Here is a 17,888-nt window from a genome sequence, read left to right as displayed (position 1 = left end):
AGTCCCTGCTTTTTAACTTCAGGGTGTGTACACCTAGAAGTGATAAAGCAGATTTGTTTTTACCTATGGATTACATCAATTTACCAGTTTTTTAAAAAATCCAGAAGAATGAAAAAAAAGACTAATGGCTGTGGAAGCCCACCAAAGACCACGGTGAATACACTCAGGTTCCAAATATTTTATTTTTTTTATTCATACAGTATGAAGTTGTCTAAAGATCCCACAACATGATGTTTCATGCAGAAGAAAAACTAAACATTCAACATAAACCACCCTCCCCCCACCCATACACACTTAAAAAAAAAAAAGAAAAAAAACCCTCATTCCCCAGTAAGGAAATAATGTTTGCACTATTTTTCTGTAACGCCAGCCAAGATATGCACAAGCAAGAGAAATAGAAAGCATTTGCTAAAATATCTGTAACAAATACTTATGTACAAAAAATTCACAAAAGACTAGTTCCCCCTTGAAGCAGAGCACATGGCAGTTGACACTGGAACAGATCAAACCACTGGCTGGGATTATAAACCACTGTACTGATCCAGAGGAAGAAAGTTACATGTAGTGGAGATTTTCAGTTTGAACATTAACATTTCCGAAGTTTGGCAACATTATCTTTTAAAATTATGCAAATTATGTAAACAAGAGGTACATTTTAAATCGATCTACATGCAAAACTCCATGTCATGCAAGGACACCAAGCACCGAGATTTTTCTCTCACAGACAGAGCCCATGATGTGCAGCACTCAGTTGAAGGAACAGCAATAGCAGGCAGGTACGCCCAATTTAAGATTCATTCACCTTGACTCAACCTGCCCTTTCCCACTCATGACTATAAAACCAGTTTTACTGAAAAACTACATAGGGAAAGACTACTGTCCTAGAAAGCTAGCCGTAAGGTTTTCTTCAGCCAACAGTACCTTTGTAGAAAAGGGAAGGGACAATAACAAGTGGTGGAACATGATATACTACTTTTATATCACACAAATTTATTAAGTTACCCATTACAAATATGAGCAAATCAAGGAAGAAAATTTTCATGCACTCTTTATGCCTTATGGTAAAGAAATTTAAGAGGTATAAATTTGGATAAAACTTTCTCTTCTGTGGCATACACATGAGTAAGATTTCTCCCATTTAAGTCACAAATATATGTTGGGTGTTTAGATACATACATGCAATTTAAATACCACCCAAGTTTCAAATTAGCTGCAAGTCTTTTGAAACACAGAGGGGAAGTTTGCAGTTCAAACTTAGGTTTAATTACAAGTTATTTACCCACGTAATAAAACAAATGGATATGCAGTTACGTGATTACTTCAGGTACTCTTCATTAAGTAATGTCAAAGATAAATTATGATTGCCTCACATAGCTTCTGGCCTTTATGTATGAAATCACAACTGAAACTTACATGTACTCAGGGACATTTAATAAATGTAATGGCTCCCAGTTATGAAGTAACAGAATGAAGCAGCCGCAAGCTTTGTGCAGGCACTATATGAACACAAGAACGAGCTCTTGGCAGTAGCACTGACTATACTTTCTCCTCAAGCAAAGATGTAATAAAAGCTGCTCAGCAATGAGACATAGTCCCTGGAAATATATTCATAGGTATAAATAAAGTTACAAACTCCTTTGTTACAAAAATGTACTTACGGTAAATAATAGGACGTTAACAAATGCTTTGTCAATCTCTCAAAGGAGAAAGCACAGGAAAGAAAGTAGCTGGCCTAACACCCGGCTCAAATTGTACAATCTTCTACCTATATAAAAAACTGTGTGAAATAAAAGTAAGGATGTTTTATGTTCTGCTTGGCACTTTTGTACTCTATCATTTTGTTTCTGAATCAAGTATATTAAATTAAAGCCAACCTACTACACATATAGAAAGCTACATATATCTATATATAAATATTTACATATGTATATATAGATACTTTGTTATAAAAGATGAAGAAAAATAAATTAAAAAGCCAACCCCTTCCCTTTCTTCACCACATTGATATGCTCTTTTCATGTTGCTGTCCTTCAGACTTTAAAGTGCTACACGGAGTTATTGAGAGAATAAGAGTTCAATAACACTTAGTTGGCTTCATGAGGCTCATGTTGGAAAATGTGGCTTCACAGAGAAAAATACTTCCATTTAAATACACAGAGAGCATTGCTGGACGTCTTGAGCAGATCTTCAGAGATGGAGAAGAAAGCAAAAGTGTTGGGTGGTACTCTTTAAAAAAGAGTCACACATCTACCACCATCTTTTTGTGGATATCTAGGCCACCTACAACCTGCAATGGAACAAATCAAGCTTAGCCATGTTGGAGAAATTCCTTTTTACTAGTCTAAGCACTTTATTAAAACTATAATATAAAAACATACTATTTTAACCATTTTCAGAAGCTGTGTTTTTTCTTTTGTTGAAGTTACATTGCCTCTAGTTAGAATTTTCATGGCTTCTTTCTTTCAGGAGTGTGGGCAAACTTACTCCGTAAAGGGCCAGATAGTAAATATTTTAGGCTTTGTAGACCATATATAGTTTCTCTTGCATTTTCTTTTTTTCCCTTAAAAGTGCAAAATAATATAAAAACATACTATTTTAACCATTTTCAGAAGCTGTGTTTTTTCTTTTGTTGAAGTTACATTGCCTCTAGTTAGAATTTTCATGGCTTCTTTCTTTCAGGAGTGTGGGCAAACTTACTCCGTAAAGGGCCAGATAGTAAATATTTTAGGCTTTGTAGACCATATATAGTTTCTCTTGCATTTTCTTTTTTCCCTTAAAAGTGCAAAAGAAAAACCCCAAAACAAAACAAAACAAAAACATTTTTAGCTCAAAGATGCACACAGTAGGTCATAGGCAGGATTTGGACCACTCTGTAGTTTGCTGACCCCTATCTACCCTTAGTAGTTTAAGAGTAAATGATCACCAAATGTTACCATAAAAGTTGTGCTCGAAAACCAAATATGGGCTTCACTCTCAGTCTATTTTAGAAAAATTAAAAAGTACCAAGTAAGATTTTCTGCACATTATTTTACCATGGAATCAAATATACATGAAATTCTTATAGACATCTCAGTTAATACTAACACGGAAATCTAATCATGTAATTATCTGATTATTTGGGGAATAAACTTTATTAAGTATACCCTACATAAAGAAAGTGCGTTGTCATAAATGTTCATAGTTTGATGACTTTTCCCAGAGTAAACACCTAAGTAACCAGCATCCAGATCACTACGCTGAGAATCAATCCCCGTCCTGCACCAGCCATCTCCCTCCTCCTGCCCCACCAGAGAGGTAGCTAGCCACTCTCATGCCTTTACCACCATGTTTTAGTTGGGTCTTTTATACATTACTTTAAAAAAAGTATACTATTTATAAGAAGTATTTATACTTTTACAAATCAAATCTCTTTCTTGTCTGGCTTGTTTCACTCAACATTATGTTTGTGAGATTAATTCATGTTGCCATTTATAGTGACATCTGTATTAATTTTTAACTTAAACTTACTGATTAAAAAATGTTTACCTGAATAATAAATGTTAAAATCAATTAGTTCTACAACTTCTGCTATGTAAACATTCCTACACCTTTTATTGTATTTGAAGTTATAAGCATTATTCATTGACTTCCTAGCACAGAAGATTTAGCTCTTTCTCACAAACCACTCCCGTCTATCTCCTACTACATATAATACTTCCCACCTCCTTTTTTTCTTATTTTTTTTTACACCTCCTTATTTTGATTAGACAGAAACTCATTTTAATTATCACTATGTAATACTATTTACAACAGAAGGGCATACTGTAATCCCCCCCAACATTTGTTTTGCTACAGTTAGTAATTATCTGCTCTTTTCCTTTGTTGGGTTTTCTATGCATTTATCATTAATTCAATCTCAAACTTTTTGTTCTAAATACATTCAACTATATTATGTAATTCTATCAATTTTATTGTCATTAAGTCACTCCCAGAACTTTCCAACCTGTTGCAATCCAGGCCCATCTCTGAATCTCCCTTCACCATCCTAGAGATTTGTTATTGTCATTAAGTCACTCCCAGAACTTTCCAACCTGCTGCAATCCAGGCCTGCCATCTCTGAATCTCCCTTCACCATCCTAGAGATTTCCTTCTTTCTCATGTTGGACCCTATGTTTCCTGGACCCCACATTATTTCTTTTTTGATTTACAACTTTACTTCACTGGGAGCACATTCTCCAGTAGTTTGCCAAAAAGAGAGGCCTTCCACACCTGAAAATGTCTTTATTCTTCCATGTAGTTTGAGTTTGTAGATAATTATAGTTTGGAAATAACTATTCCCCAGAATTGTGAAGGCAATGCTCCATTGTCTTCTAGTTTCTAATTTGCTACTGAGAAATTGGCACTACGATTCTTGAGTCTTTGTACAAAGCTCCTCCCCGACCCCAGCACCCCTGCTCTTTGGAAATTTGTAGAACCACTTCTCTGTTTCCATTGTTTTAAAAATTCATGACAATGTGCCTAGGTCCAGATTATTTTTGTATACTATGCTATGTACTTTTTAGTGAGTCCTTTCAGTCAGGAAACTCATTACTTTTGATTCATTATCCTTGATTCATTTTTGATGAGTTCCTTCCCTCCATTTTCTTTCTGGAACACCTGGCAATTAGGTGTTAAATTTCTTTAAATGAATCTCTAAATTTAAATTTTCAAGAGCTCTTGTAAATATTATGCAGTTTTTGTTTCAATGATTCAATATATCATGTCCCTGAGGATAATGACAGATTTTCATAAAAAAGTTTTTCCAAGCTTCATTTTGGGGCTTGGCTTCATCTTTATATTTTGTATTAGAAGTTTTCCTCTCATGTCTGGTGACCCTTGGCTCTCTGCTTCTGTAGAAAGGACACTGGAACCTCATGTACATGGTGGGGTGTTGACTATGGGTACACTGAGTGATCTGCTTTGGGAAGATCAGATTTCTCAAAGAGAATTTTTCCTCTCTTGACTGGAGAATATGTCTAGTTGGCAGGGAGCCTGGTCAGGAAGAAGGCTGGAGTTGTCAAAATGCAAATATGCTTATCTTCACCTAACACCTCAACACACAAACCCAGAAAAAAACCCTCATCTGTGTCTTGTGTTTCCCTGCCTAGAGACTCTATTTCACCCTCTCCAATCTCCCACTTAAAGGGCACGAGAGTCTGAACAGAGTAGGGAAGCAGATCTAGTGTTCTAATTTCTTCTCAAACTTTAAGCAGTTTTCCTGTTTTGAACCTCACCTTTACCCCTACTTACAGTCATCTTGTAACACCAATTTCTGGCCCTGTCTGCATTATATACCAGGTTGCTTCTCAGCTTTCCAAGCTGACAGCTTAGAATTCATACTTTCTCCTGTCTGCTAAATCAGTTTACTCACTTATAAGTTGCCAAATCTAGTTGCTATCCTCTCTGCTGTTCACTTTGTCCCTGGGAATTCATAACCTTTTCTTTTTAATTCATTTAATTTTATTGGAGTTTTGAGAGGAAGCAACATTGAAAACAGATGTTAAATCCACCAATTTTAATCTTGTCACTAATTATTTACAAATTTTATTTGTATATATTAAGTATTCTGAAAATTTTAAAGTAGATACATACAGTGTATATAGTCTTTTAAAATAGCTTTTCTCGCCCTAACCGGTTTGGCTCAGCGGATAGAGCATCGGCCTGCGGACTGAAGGGTCCCAGGTTCAATTCCCTCTGTAAAAAAATCAATAAAATATATATTTTTAAAAAAATAGCTTTTCTCACATCTTTTACTGTCATTGCTTTACATACAGTGTATATAGTCTTTTAAAATAGCTTTTCTCACATCTTTTACTGTCATTGCTTGAGAAATCAGAATACAAAGATTACTCAATGAAGCCAAAATTTTGGGTTTGATCAATGTTCAGAAAGGTTGTTTTAAAACACAAAATAAACATTTTTCTCCATTCCTGACCTATACCCCTCAAAAACACAAATAAAAGCAATTTATCAAAAATACTGGAAAATGAACTCAAAGCTTAGCTATGTCTTCAGTGTAAATAGCATTTCTGTAACTAAAACTGTAATTTCCTTCCACCACAGGTAACTTATATGTATAAGTTACATTTTTAAAAAAGGTTTTTATTGATTTTAGAGTGAGAGGAAGGGAAAGAGAGAAACATCAATAAAGAGAAAACATTGATTGGCAGCCTCCTGCACACCCGTTACTGGGGGATCGAGCCCGCACCTGGGCATGTACTCTGATGGAATGGAATCGGGGACCTCTTAGGTCATAGGTCAGGCTGCTCTCTATGATGCCACTACCAACCTGATTTCATGTTCTACTCAATCAGAGGCCAATCCACGGTGATCTTTGGCAATGGTGAAGGGATAGCAAACACCTGTAGCAGTACCACCTGGCAAGAGTTCAAAATCTCAAGTCTAACACTCTTCCAAAAAGACCCAGCCTGTTCTTTAATTAGAGCACTACCCTACTTTTTGAAACGAAATGCAAAGATAGTATTCTCTTGAGATGGCAAAGGATAGTGTGAACCTCTACTTAAAGACAAAGTAGCTACTTCAGTCCTTACATAACATACAACCAAAGTTATTTATTTTTCCTTGTGTGGTCTAAATAAAAAATGGAAAGAAAGGGAGAAGAAATACCTTCCTATAAAAGCATTTAGTCTCTCTGAAAAACTTCAAAACTTTTTTACCTTTGTCATTCTTCTGGATTCACTATTATCTCTAGCTTGCAGTTATAACAAAAAAGCTAACATCTTTGCATTAGAAGTAGAGAAGAGAAGCCTACTTAGAAGCAACGAGTGGTGGCAAATCCCAGGATCTACTGAAGAAAAGCAGTAAGTTGGAAGCTGAACTGTTGCCCATCTCAACCTAGACTTAGTTTTCTAGGGCTCCCCTAACTGTAGTCCTCACCTCTGTACAGCCCTTGCCCCTAAACATAAGAACTACCCATTAAATAGTGTGGAAATGGAAGGGGCAAGGAATCACCTTTTACATTGCCTAATTGGTGAGTTTAAGATGGACAGGGACTCCATCTCTGTTGCCCTCATGAAATCAAGCTTCTGGATTCTATCTGAAAGTCACGAACACGTATTTCCCAAAAAATGGATTTTGAAGCATGTTTATTTTTAAATGAACCTCAAAAAAACATAAATTGTAATTTGAGGAGCTACCAACAATTAGAAAAAGTTACTAGTACCTGTCTCATGGCATGTTATCAATCACTGAGAATACTGGGGTGGCCAAAAGTAAGTTTATAGTTGTGACTACATAAAACACAGAGTTTATTCTTATATTATTATTTGTTAATTATTTTCCATACAACTGTAAACCTACTTTTACCCATCCCCGTATTAATTCTTGAGAATACATTGTTATTCACTAACAACTACAACAAAAAAACACTTCAAAACTTTGAATGGGGGCAATTAGGCAAAATAACTTCAAGGAATTCTCTATTAAGTGGTTTTTTAAATGTTTTTAAAACTAAAGAAGAATCAGATCTTGTGTACTTACAGCACAGAATTCTTCAAAGGATATTCTTCCATCTCCATCCTTATCTGCATTTATTATGGTTTTGTCTACAATTTGCTGTAACTGCGTATCTTTCAGATTGTTCCCCACCATCATCTTCAGCACCTGGAAGAGTTCCCCATTGGAAATATAGCCATCTTTATCCATGTCATAGATACGGAAAGCAACTAAAAAAAGAGTGAGGAAAAAAATCAATGACAAGTATAAGGCAATCATAAGGGAATATTTTCAATGAAAAAAAAACTGTTAAGTTGCCAAACATCTAGAATTGTAACTATGAGGACGGCTCCTTTCTACACACAGATGTTGCCCTTCAGTGCAGTTTAACAAACTGGTTAAGAGTGTTGGCAATGGAATCAAGGGTGCTTGGGCCAATTAGTATAGTCTAGGGCAGTGGTCGGCAATCTCATTAGTCAACAGAGCCAAATATCAACAGTACAATGATTGAAATTTCTTTTGAGAGCTAAATTTTTTAAACTTAAACTATATAGGTAGTTTGCTTCTTCTTTGTAGCCATGTCAAACAGGGCACCTAAAAAAATGGTTCATTTTATAATAATAAAGCCACCAACACAAAATAATTACAATTCTTAAATTGATGACAAAAATACCTGTAGGATTTGCAGCTGGTTGGAAAAATACAGGTAACTTTATGCTTCGAGTAGGTACTTTTGTCACCCACGTGTGATTTGTGGATGCGACTAGCACTAACCTCTGCACAATGAGACTGCTGACTGACTGGCTCACTCAACTCATGCATGAATCGCACGTGCCTCCCCTGCACTGCGTATCCCGTGGCCTGCCTGCGCCGCGACTCCCGACTGACACCCCCACTTCTTCTAACGCCACTTCTTCAAAATAGACTCGCCCAGGCCGAAAACCGACTTCTGCGCATGGGCCACGAGCTCGCGAGCCACGGTTTGCCGACCACTGGTCTAGGGTAACTTATTTAACCTTACCAATAAGCATTTAGTTTCTGTACATATAAAATTGAGGCAAAAAACAGTTCCTACTTCCTAGGTTCTTCAGAGTACTGAATGAAATAACACATGTAAACTGCTTAGAAGTGTCTGATACATAGTAAAAGCTCAACAAAAGATAGCACTTGCTCTTACTGTAAGTCTCATTCTGTAAAAATGAATCAAGAGTTCATTTGCAAAGGATGCCTGCATATGTCCTGTGCTTCAGAGAAATGTTATTGAATAAACCGTCTCCCTAGTTAAGAGCTGAATAATTTTAAAAGGTATCAGAAGTTCACTATAATAGAGGCTGACTACATAAACCAAAATAGTGGACTTCTGGCTAAATATTGCTAAAAACAGTATGTGTAAACTAAATTAACCTACTCACACACACTTTCATTTAAAAAAATCTCTTGTTCAAGATATGTCATTTATATGGTTATTTTCAATAGAAGGGAATTCTATTTTCCTTCTATCCAATTAAAAAGTGACGACACACTGTTAAAAAGTACTAGTTGTAAATGTCCTAAAGCAGCGGTTCTCAACCTGAGGGTCGCGACCCCTTTGGCGGTCAAACGACCTTTTCACAGGGGTCGCCTAAGACCATCCTGCATATCAGATATTTACATTACGATTCATAACAGTAGCAACATTACAGTTATGAAGTAGCAACGAAAATAATTTTATGGTTGGGTCACAACATGAGGAACTGTATCTAAAGGGCCAGAAGGTTGAGAACCACTGTCCTAAAGGATTTTCTCCAGAATGTAAAATTTCTATTATATCTACTAAGGATTGAGAATAAAAGATATTTTTTAGACTATTTTAAAAGGAGTTTATAATGCAGTATGGGGTAGTACTGGTATAAGAGAGAGAATACCTTAGGGAAGAAAAATACTTACACCTCAACTTCTGCTCCTTATCGCCTTTGACACTGAACTGAGAGACTCCCTCAATGAATTCTGAATAAGAATAGAAAACATTTACAAATCTGAAGTTTAAACTTTTTATATAGAACAATACATATTCAAAAAACTTACATATCCACAAAAGGATATATTCTTGCTGCAAAAGAAAATATTACTTAGCAATGGTTAAGATGGAAAATGCCAAACTTGAAACTTCAACAAATAATTTCTAATTTTTTAAAAATTTGAACCTGAAGTTTCTCTGAGTACCACAGAGCATAACATTCAAAAACTTATTCACAAACTATTTAACTCTTTCTTCTTTTAACATGACTATTTAAAAGGGCTTTTTAAAAAAGATTATATACAGTGAAATGAAATGTTTATTTACTTTAAAGTATAGAATCAAGTATAAAATTATGCATCATGTTAATATCAGCAAAAGCACTGCCAAATGTCTTTGTGAAATCTAGATTAACTAAATTAATCATTTTATGATAATATCCATATGCTTATTACTACAGTTTATTTTTTACTGCTGACTTGGTATAAGTCTCATTCTGTAAAAAAGGTTTAAAAAAATGCAGCTTCAAAAAAAAAAATGCAGCTTCTAATGTGGTTAAGTTTCCCTCATGTGAGACTAATTTTCCTAAAACAAAGAAAATACTAAATCTCATTAAATTATCTTATGAAAACAATTTGATCCTTTATGAACCAAAATGTAAATGATTTTTAGTTCATTAAGGTTCATATACCACAGATTTTGAGATTTTAACATACTGTATTATTATAAAAGTACCAGTAATATAAAGGCATTTAAGAAAAGCTAAAAGTTTTCAAACATTTTTGTACATAGAGCTTTTAAGACTATAACTTGTGGTGTTAAAAACTATTTTCTTACCTTTAAAGTCTACTTCTCCATTCCCATCTGTGTCGAATATATCTATTACTCGCTGTACTAAAGGATTCTGTTGTAACTCCGGCAGAGACATGAACTCTTCCACACTCAAAGAACCAGAATTGTCCAAATCAAGCTTCTTAAATCTCTTTCCTAGCCTTTTAATTTCATCAGCATCAACTAAAAGTAAACAAAAATAATAGCATGATTCATAAAATGATTTTATGATAATTATGGGGGGAGGGAGATTCAGCAGTTAACCAATAGTTTAATTTCCAATTTAATTAAAAGAACTACATACACTATTGACTAGCTCCTTCTAACAGAGAAAGTACATCATAAATATTTTTATTTGGTTACCCTTCTGCTTCTCTGCACCTGCCATAACAGATAGCCAACTACATGCTGAGTACACCAAGACATTAAATAGGATTGACAATGCTAAGCTGATCATGGCAGTCAGGTGGTTCCTACATGTAGGCAGATTCACTTTACAGACAGTCCTCGGGTTACGTCGGACTTGACGTACGTTGTTTCATGTTTATGTCGCCATCTCCTATTTATTTATATATAAAAAAAAGTTCTGTCATTTCAACGTATGTTTTTTATTATTTATTTACCACAAATAATGGTCAGGAATTATCTTTCTTTTAAAATTTTTTACTGTTTCACTTCATTACTGTTGTGTATGTGCTCCATGTGAGTGACGTAGGTGCTTATGTAGGTGGGTTCCGACTTACGGCGAAAATTGCATTATGTCGAACTATAGAAACGGATCTCTGACATAACCCGAGGACCTACTGTGTTTCTAACTAGAGGACCGGTGCATAAAATTCATGCACTCAGGGGAGGGGTCCTGGATTGTGCCAGGCCGAGGGACCCCACCAGTGCATGATCAGGGCCGGGGAGGGATGCAGAGGTTGGCCAGCTGGGGAGGGACCGCGGAAGGGCTCCAGGGTGTGTCCGGCCCATCTTGCTCAGTCCTAATTCGGCCAGACCCCAGCAGGAAACCAACCTACCGGTCGAAGTGTCTATCCCCTGGTGGTTAGTGCACGTCATAGTGACTGGTCGACCGGTTGACTGTCTGCCCCCTGGTGGTCAGTGCACGTTCTCAAGTGGTTGAGCGGCCTTAGCATATCATTAGCATATTACACTTTGATTGGCTGAATGGCCGACAGGACAACTGGACATTTAGCATATTAAACTTTTATTATATAGGACTAGAGACCCGGTGCATGAAATTCGTGCACAGGGGGCAAGGGGTTTCCCCCTCAGCTCAGCCTGCACCCTCTCCAATCCAAGACATCCCTCTCACAATCTGAGACTGCTGGCTCCTAACTGCTCACCTGCCTGCCTGCCTGATCGCCCCTAAATGTGCCCCCACTGGCCTGAGCGCCCCACACAGCCTGCTATTCAGTTGTTTGGTCGTTCCTCACTAACCGCCCCTGCCAACCTGGTCGCCCCACACAGCCTGATGTTCAGTCATTATTGTGACAGTGTCCTGGACAATTTGCATATTCCTCTATTATTAGTGTAGATCAGCGGTTCTCAACCTGTGGGTCACGACCCCTTTGGGGGTCTAACGACCCTTTCACAGGGGTCGCCTAAGACCATCGGAAAACACATATAATTACATATTGTTTTTGTGATTAATCACTATGCTTTAATTATGTTCAGTTTGTAACAATGAAATTGGGGGTCACCACAACATGAGGAACTGTATTAAAGGGTCGCAGCATTAGGAAGGTTGAGAACCACTGGTATAGATAGTTCATGGTTCAAAATTCAAAGCTCCCCTTCCATCCTACCCTTTAGATATCCAATTCCCCTTCTTGGAGGCAATGTTGCCAGTTTCCTGAATATTCTTCCAGAGATTTTCTTTGTTAAGTACAAGCAAATAAGATACAGCTTTGCTTTTTTTTTAACAAAAAATAGTAAGAAAAAACAGACCCACAAGCCACAGCTAACAAAATTCACCTTTCAATGCTCAAAGGAGAAAATAAAAACTAAACAACTTAAAAATGTTTACATTAGTTTATAATTACTCTATCAAAATTCAGTATCAGGTCTCTTATCATATGCATTCTTAAAAAAGGTGTTTTCACTGTCTTCTAAATAACATTATTATTTTCATTCCTTTAAAAAACTAATTCATATAAATAATTTTGATCTTGGCTTAATAGAAACAAAACAATTATACAAAAATTTAAATAAAATCACCAGTAAAAAAAAATTAACAAGTTAAATGTTATGCTGCCCAAGAGTATTATGGTCACGTATTATGTATTAGGGGAAAGGTGGGTGATTATAAACAACAGAATCTTATCTCTCACAGTTCTGGAGGCTGAAAGTCCAAGATCAGGGTCCTAACAGGATCAGGTAAGGCCCCTCTTCTCAGTCATATATTATGTATTATGTATACATGTATTATGGTCCACAATATTAGAGACTGAAATTCCAAACTGTTTTGAAAGTTCAAATATATATGGCATCTTCAAAGGTAAAGCATGTATTTTTAAAATCTAAAAATATGTTAAAGTGGAATAAGAACTATAATTATATGTACTACTAAGGTATACACTGTATAACAAGATGCTGCTCCAATATAAATTAGTTCATATGCAGTTGGTAAAGGAGTGATGTCAGTAGAGCACAGAATTATCACTGGTTCATAGGGATTTTTTTCTGACATATTACAAAGGGACCAGGAACAAGTTCTCTAAGATTAAAGAGAAAGTCTAAGTAAAATACGAAAACTCTAAGAAAAAAGGTGAAAACAACAAATATCTCTCTTAAGAGAAAGTAACAGCATCTTTAGTGGCTTCAAGAACTCCGAGGCTTTTCAACATTGTTATCTGGTGGAAACAAGGTGCAAATGAACAAGCTGCAAAGACAATTTCTCTTATCTACCACCTCTCCCCCCAAAATAGCAATTAACAATGGTGACTATACCCTGGTTCAATACTTTTTATAAAATTAGTTTCTGCTGAAGCAGATGCCCTCAAGAACCTGTATCTCAAAATAGAAAGCACAGCTGAACAACTATGGTACAAATGCCAGAGGTAATGCGTGTTAGTATTTTACTAGAGGCCCAGTGCACGATTCAGGGTGTGGGTCCCCACTGGGGTGCCTGGCCAGCCTGGGTGAGGGGCTGAGGGCTGTTTTCAGCTGGTCACACACTCTTCAGGGTGTGGGTCCCCACTGGGGTGCCTGGCCAGTCTGGGTGAGGGGCTGAGGGCTGTTTTCCGGCTGGCGAGTGACTAAAGCTTCCAACCGCTCCTTGTTTTCTTTTCTTTTTTTTTTATTCTGGGCCAGCTTTAGCTCTGAGGCCTCGCTGCTGAAAACATGGATACAATGTTTCGGTCCGGCTGGGTTTCAGTCCGGCTGTTTTCTGGGGTTTTGTTTACCTTCTTATTTGCAACATAGTATATAGTTGCTTAGACTTGCAGCTGAGAGGCTGGCAAGTGAGGCGGCGAACGTTGGAGTCTGCAGCAAGCAAGCCTCGTGCTCGCTTCAGTGCCTGGCTGCCGGCCGCCATCTTGGTTGTCAGTTAATTTGCATATACTCACTGATTAGCCAATGAAAAGGGTAGCGGTTGTACGCTAATTACCATGTTTCTCTTTTATTAGTGTAGATTTTTTTATTGGGGAGGGAGGGAGGGAGGGAGGGAGAAAGTGTGTGTTAGTATTTTATTGTTAGCACTTGGTTACAAAGCTACTAAAGGAGTGGTCTCCTTAGCCATGTTTACCCAGCATATGAGGTTATTCAGGAATGCACATGTTGTATTATAGTAGAAATGCCTTTACATTCATTATTTTAATGATTCATCTAAACCCTGCTTCAAACAGCAAAATACACATATAGTAATTCAATCAAAACCTCACAAGCACATTAACTTCATAGAGCATTTTATCCCCTTATGAAACAATATTCCTTCTTTAATGGAATAGATGATAAAAGCAGAACTGTTCAACTAAACCTTACTTTCCAATTTTCCATGATGAAATTAGATAACCATGTAGGGAACATAATAAAGTCCCACAAATGCTTTTGACTTACTTATTTACATGCGTCTCCCACCACTCAGGGCAGAGTCCATGACTTTTTCAATGGCATTCTGTACATTACATATAACAGGTGCTCAATAAATGCTTACATGAGTATTAATTCTATGTTTCATATTTTAAGCTTATTGATCAAAATGCCATCAGTATTTGAAGTAAAACCATTTATCTAACCAGACACCAATCAGCAAGCCTTTCAGAATTTTTTCAAAGTTCATACATGTTGCTGAAAGCTACCTCTCCATGCTTGCCTTAATTTTATGTATATACTAAGGATTAGTTAACTATCTTCTTCTAGCAATCTTTAGTTTGCTTTAGTTTACAACCACAAACCACAAAAGGTGATGAGAAAACTGAACATTAATGAATGACTAAAGTAAGTTACAAGTAGAAAAGGAAAGACAGATGACAGTGTTTCCACAAACAGTACACAGATGAATCAGGGGTCATTTTCATTTAACAATAGCTCTAGAATATATCATTAATGGAAAAGAGGAAAGGTAGAAATACAGTGCCATATATTTACGGAAACTATCTGTGAAATTCCATTTACTGAGATAGGAACATAAATAACAATTTGGAAAGTTACATTAAAAAAACTGAAAATGAAGTGCTTGAAGGATTATGTTTTAACAAGAGGCCCGGTGCATGAAATTCATGCACAGGCAGGGTGCCTAGGCCTGGCCGGTGATCAAGGCCGATCAGGGCCTTCTGGCTGCTAGCTGGGGCCTCCCTTCATTCTGTGCTGCCCCCCTGGTGGTCAGTGCATGTCATAGCAAGCGATCAGTCTCCTGGTCTAAGTCCTGTGGGGACAATTTGCATTAGGCTTTTATATATATAGAGGCCCAGCGCACGATTAAATCATGCGCGTGTAGAGTCCCCTAGGCCTAGCCTGCCATCAGGGCCATGTCCACTGCCCGACTCCTCACATGCTCCGCGGACGCTGCCACCACTTACCCTCCACCGGATGCCAGGTTCTCACCTTCCCTAGGCCTGGAGTTCACCCACTTGGAGGATGCCTGTAGGCAGCAGCCCATTGTGGAGGCCACTCTTGGCGCCCTCCCCTTTGGCCATGACCCGCGGGCCACGCCATCTGGTATCGGGATGCCGGGATGTCCTTCTGCTCCACTGGCCTCTGCTCCATCTGGGCTCGGGTAGTAACCGCCGCCGCCACCACAGTCGCCGTGCAAAAGTAAAGCCGGCAGGCCGGTGGCACACGCGAGTGCACACTCCCTTACACTCCCCCTCGCACCTCTCAAAGGTTAGCCCCGCCCTGTCGAATCCAGCCAATCCGGGAGCCCTGCTGCCCCACCTCCAGCCAATCCGCTCGCCCACCGGCCTCACCGCTCCCCCACCCCCCCTCGCAACTGCCTTCCCAACCACCCTGGAGGCTCTCAGTCTTTTGAGCTGAACCTTGTAACCCGGTGAAGGCGGGGAGGGCCACCTGACACACCAGGAAACTGAAGTCCGAGGCTGAGTGTGAGTGCAGCTTGGCTCTGTTCCCTCCCATGAAGCCTGTCCTATCCCTCTGTGCCAAGTGCTCAGGTCCCGCCCCTCCCTGACGTCAAGGGCCTATTCTGTCTCCCAGCCGCCACCCGCTTCCTGCCTCCCGCCTCCACCGCCTTGGCTCTGTTCCTGTCTCCGCCACCTCTACTTTGCTCCCTTCTGCTGCTTGGCTTCCTTCTACGTTGTCTTCAGTCTTCGCTCCCAGCTGGTATATGCAAATTAACCACCATCTTGGTTGGGCTAATTTGCATATAGTCGCTCTGATTGGCGGGTGGGCGTAGCGAAGGTATGGTCAATTAGCATCTTTGTCTTTTATTAGTGTAGATTACCTGTAGAACACCAGTAATCCAGAAGACAGTATTCCACAGTCTTAATGAATGAATAAGGAATATTATGAATATCAAGATAATAAAAATTAATCATAAACCATCAAATAAATGTATTGGCTCAATCCATCCTTTTTACACTGTCAATAGCACTCGTTCTAAAGGTTATATTCAGCCCAATTGCTAGTGCTTAAAAATTTCTAGTGGCTTCCTAATACAGGGTAAAAAAGTCTTAAGTCCTTAACAATAGTTAGCCTCAATTTAAATTTCCATCTTTCTCTACCCCATTACTTTTACTTTAGCTACAATGCTCTTGGTCAAAGGTTAGCCCCGCCCTGTTGAATCCAGCCAATCTGGGAGCCCTGCTGCCCCACCTCCAGCCAACCCACTCGCCCACTGGCCTCACTGACCTCCCCTCCCCAACTGCCTTCCCAACCACCCTGGAGGCTCTCAGTCTTTTGAGCTGACCTTGCAACCCGGTGAAGGCAGGGAGGACCACCTGACACACCAGGAAACTGAAGTCTGAGGCTGAGTGTGAGCACAGCTCTGCTCTGTTCCCTCCCATGGAGCCTGTCCTATCCCTCTGCGCCAAGTGCTCAGGTCCCACCCCTCCCTGACATCAAGGGCCTATTCTGTCTCCCAGCCGCCACCCGCCTCCTGCCTCCCGCCTCCGCCGCCTTGGCTCTGTTCCTGTCTCCGCCGCCTCTACTTTGCTCCCTTCTGCTGCTTGGCTTCCTTCTACGTTGTCTTCAGTCTTCGCTCCCAGCTGGTATATGCCAGCCATCTTTTTGGGATTAATTTGCATACTCTTCTGATTGGCTGGTGGGCGTAGCGAAGGGATGGTCAATTAGCATCTTTGTCTTTTATTAGTGTAGATTACCTGTAGAACACCAGTAATCCAGAAGACAGTATTCCACAGTCTTAATGAATGAATAAGGAATATTATGAATATCAAGATAATAAAAATTAATCATAAACCATCAAATAAATGTATTGGCTCAATCCATCCTTTTTACACTGTCAATAGCACTCATTCTAAAGGTTATATTCAGCCCAATTGCTAGTGCTTAAAAATTTCTAGTGGCTTCCTAATACAAACAGGGTAATAAAGTCTTAAGTCCTTGACAATAGTTAGCCTCAATTTAAATTTCCATCTTTCTCTACCCCATTACTTTTACTTTAGCTACAATGCTCTTGGCACAATTCAACAGGATAAATTTTATGCCTCCATTTCCTTATAAATCCTCTGATGGGATGTCCTTCCTTGAATTCTCCATTTATGAAACCACTATCAATTTTTCTAATTAAAAGGGGGGGGGTTATTAATTGTATATCCTGTCGTTATGAGTATCATTAACACACACTCTGGCAAAAGTCCTTAAAAAGCAACATTTAAAATCTATCCACTTTCTTCAGCTTTAACTATCTTATGAAACATTATAAACTGTTGATACCTGTTCTGGATGAGTAGTTTAAATCTTCCTCAAAGGCAAAGCAACATAACAGTGACGATCCTTTAACTTGACAATAACTGGCTTTTTTTTAACCATTTGACTATTTTATTATTTTTAAATATATTTTATTGATTTTTTTTACAGAGAAGAAGGGGCAGGGATAGAGTTAGAAACATAGATGAGAGAGAAACATCGATCAGCCACCTCCTGCATGCCCCCTACTGGGGATGTGCCC

The 17,888-nt window shown here is 38.5% G+C and overlaps 1 protein-coding gene across 1 annotated transcript in view; it reads right to left on the bottom strand.

Moving 5' to 3' along the window:
* Positions 1 to 163: 163 nt before the first annotated feature.
* The window catches only part of PPP3R1 (protein phosphatase 3, regulatory subunit B, alpha), a 28,014-nt gene continuing 10,289 nt past the window's right edge, over positions 164 to 17,888 (bottom strand). The window contains exons 2-5 of the mRNA XM_014532077.1: positions 10,307 to 10,483; positions 9,400 to 9,459; positions 7,519 to 7,703; positions 164 to 2,287 (exon numbers count right to left, since the gene is read on the bottom strand). Coding sequence (XP_014387563.1) covers positions 2,240 to 2,287; positions 7,519 to 7,703; positions 9,400 to 9,459; positions 10,307 to 10,483 — 470 coding nt within the window. The 3' untranslated portion in view covers positions 164 to 2,239. The remainder of the gene's footprint in view (positions 2,288 to 7,518; positions 7,704 to 9,399; positions 9,460 to 10,306; positions 10,484 to 17,888) is intronic.

This window comes from Myotis brandtii, unplaced genomic scaffold (assembly GCF_000412655.1).
Source record: "Myotis brandtii unplaced genomic scaffold, ASM41265v1 scaffold84, whole genome shotgun sequence".
NCBI classification, from domain to species: Eukaryota; Metazoa; Chordata; class Mammalia; order Chiroptera; family Vespertilionidae; genus Myotis; species Myotis brandtii.
Note: the sequence above shows the minus strand (reverse complement) of the source record. Positions and strands in the feature narration are given on the sequence as shown.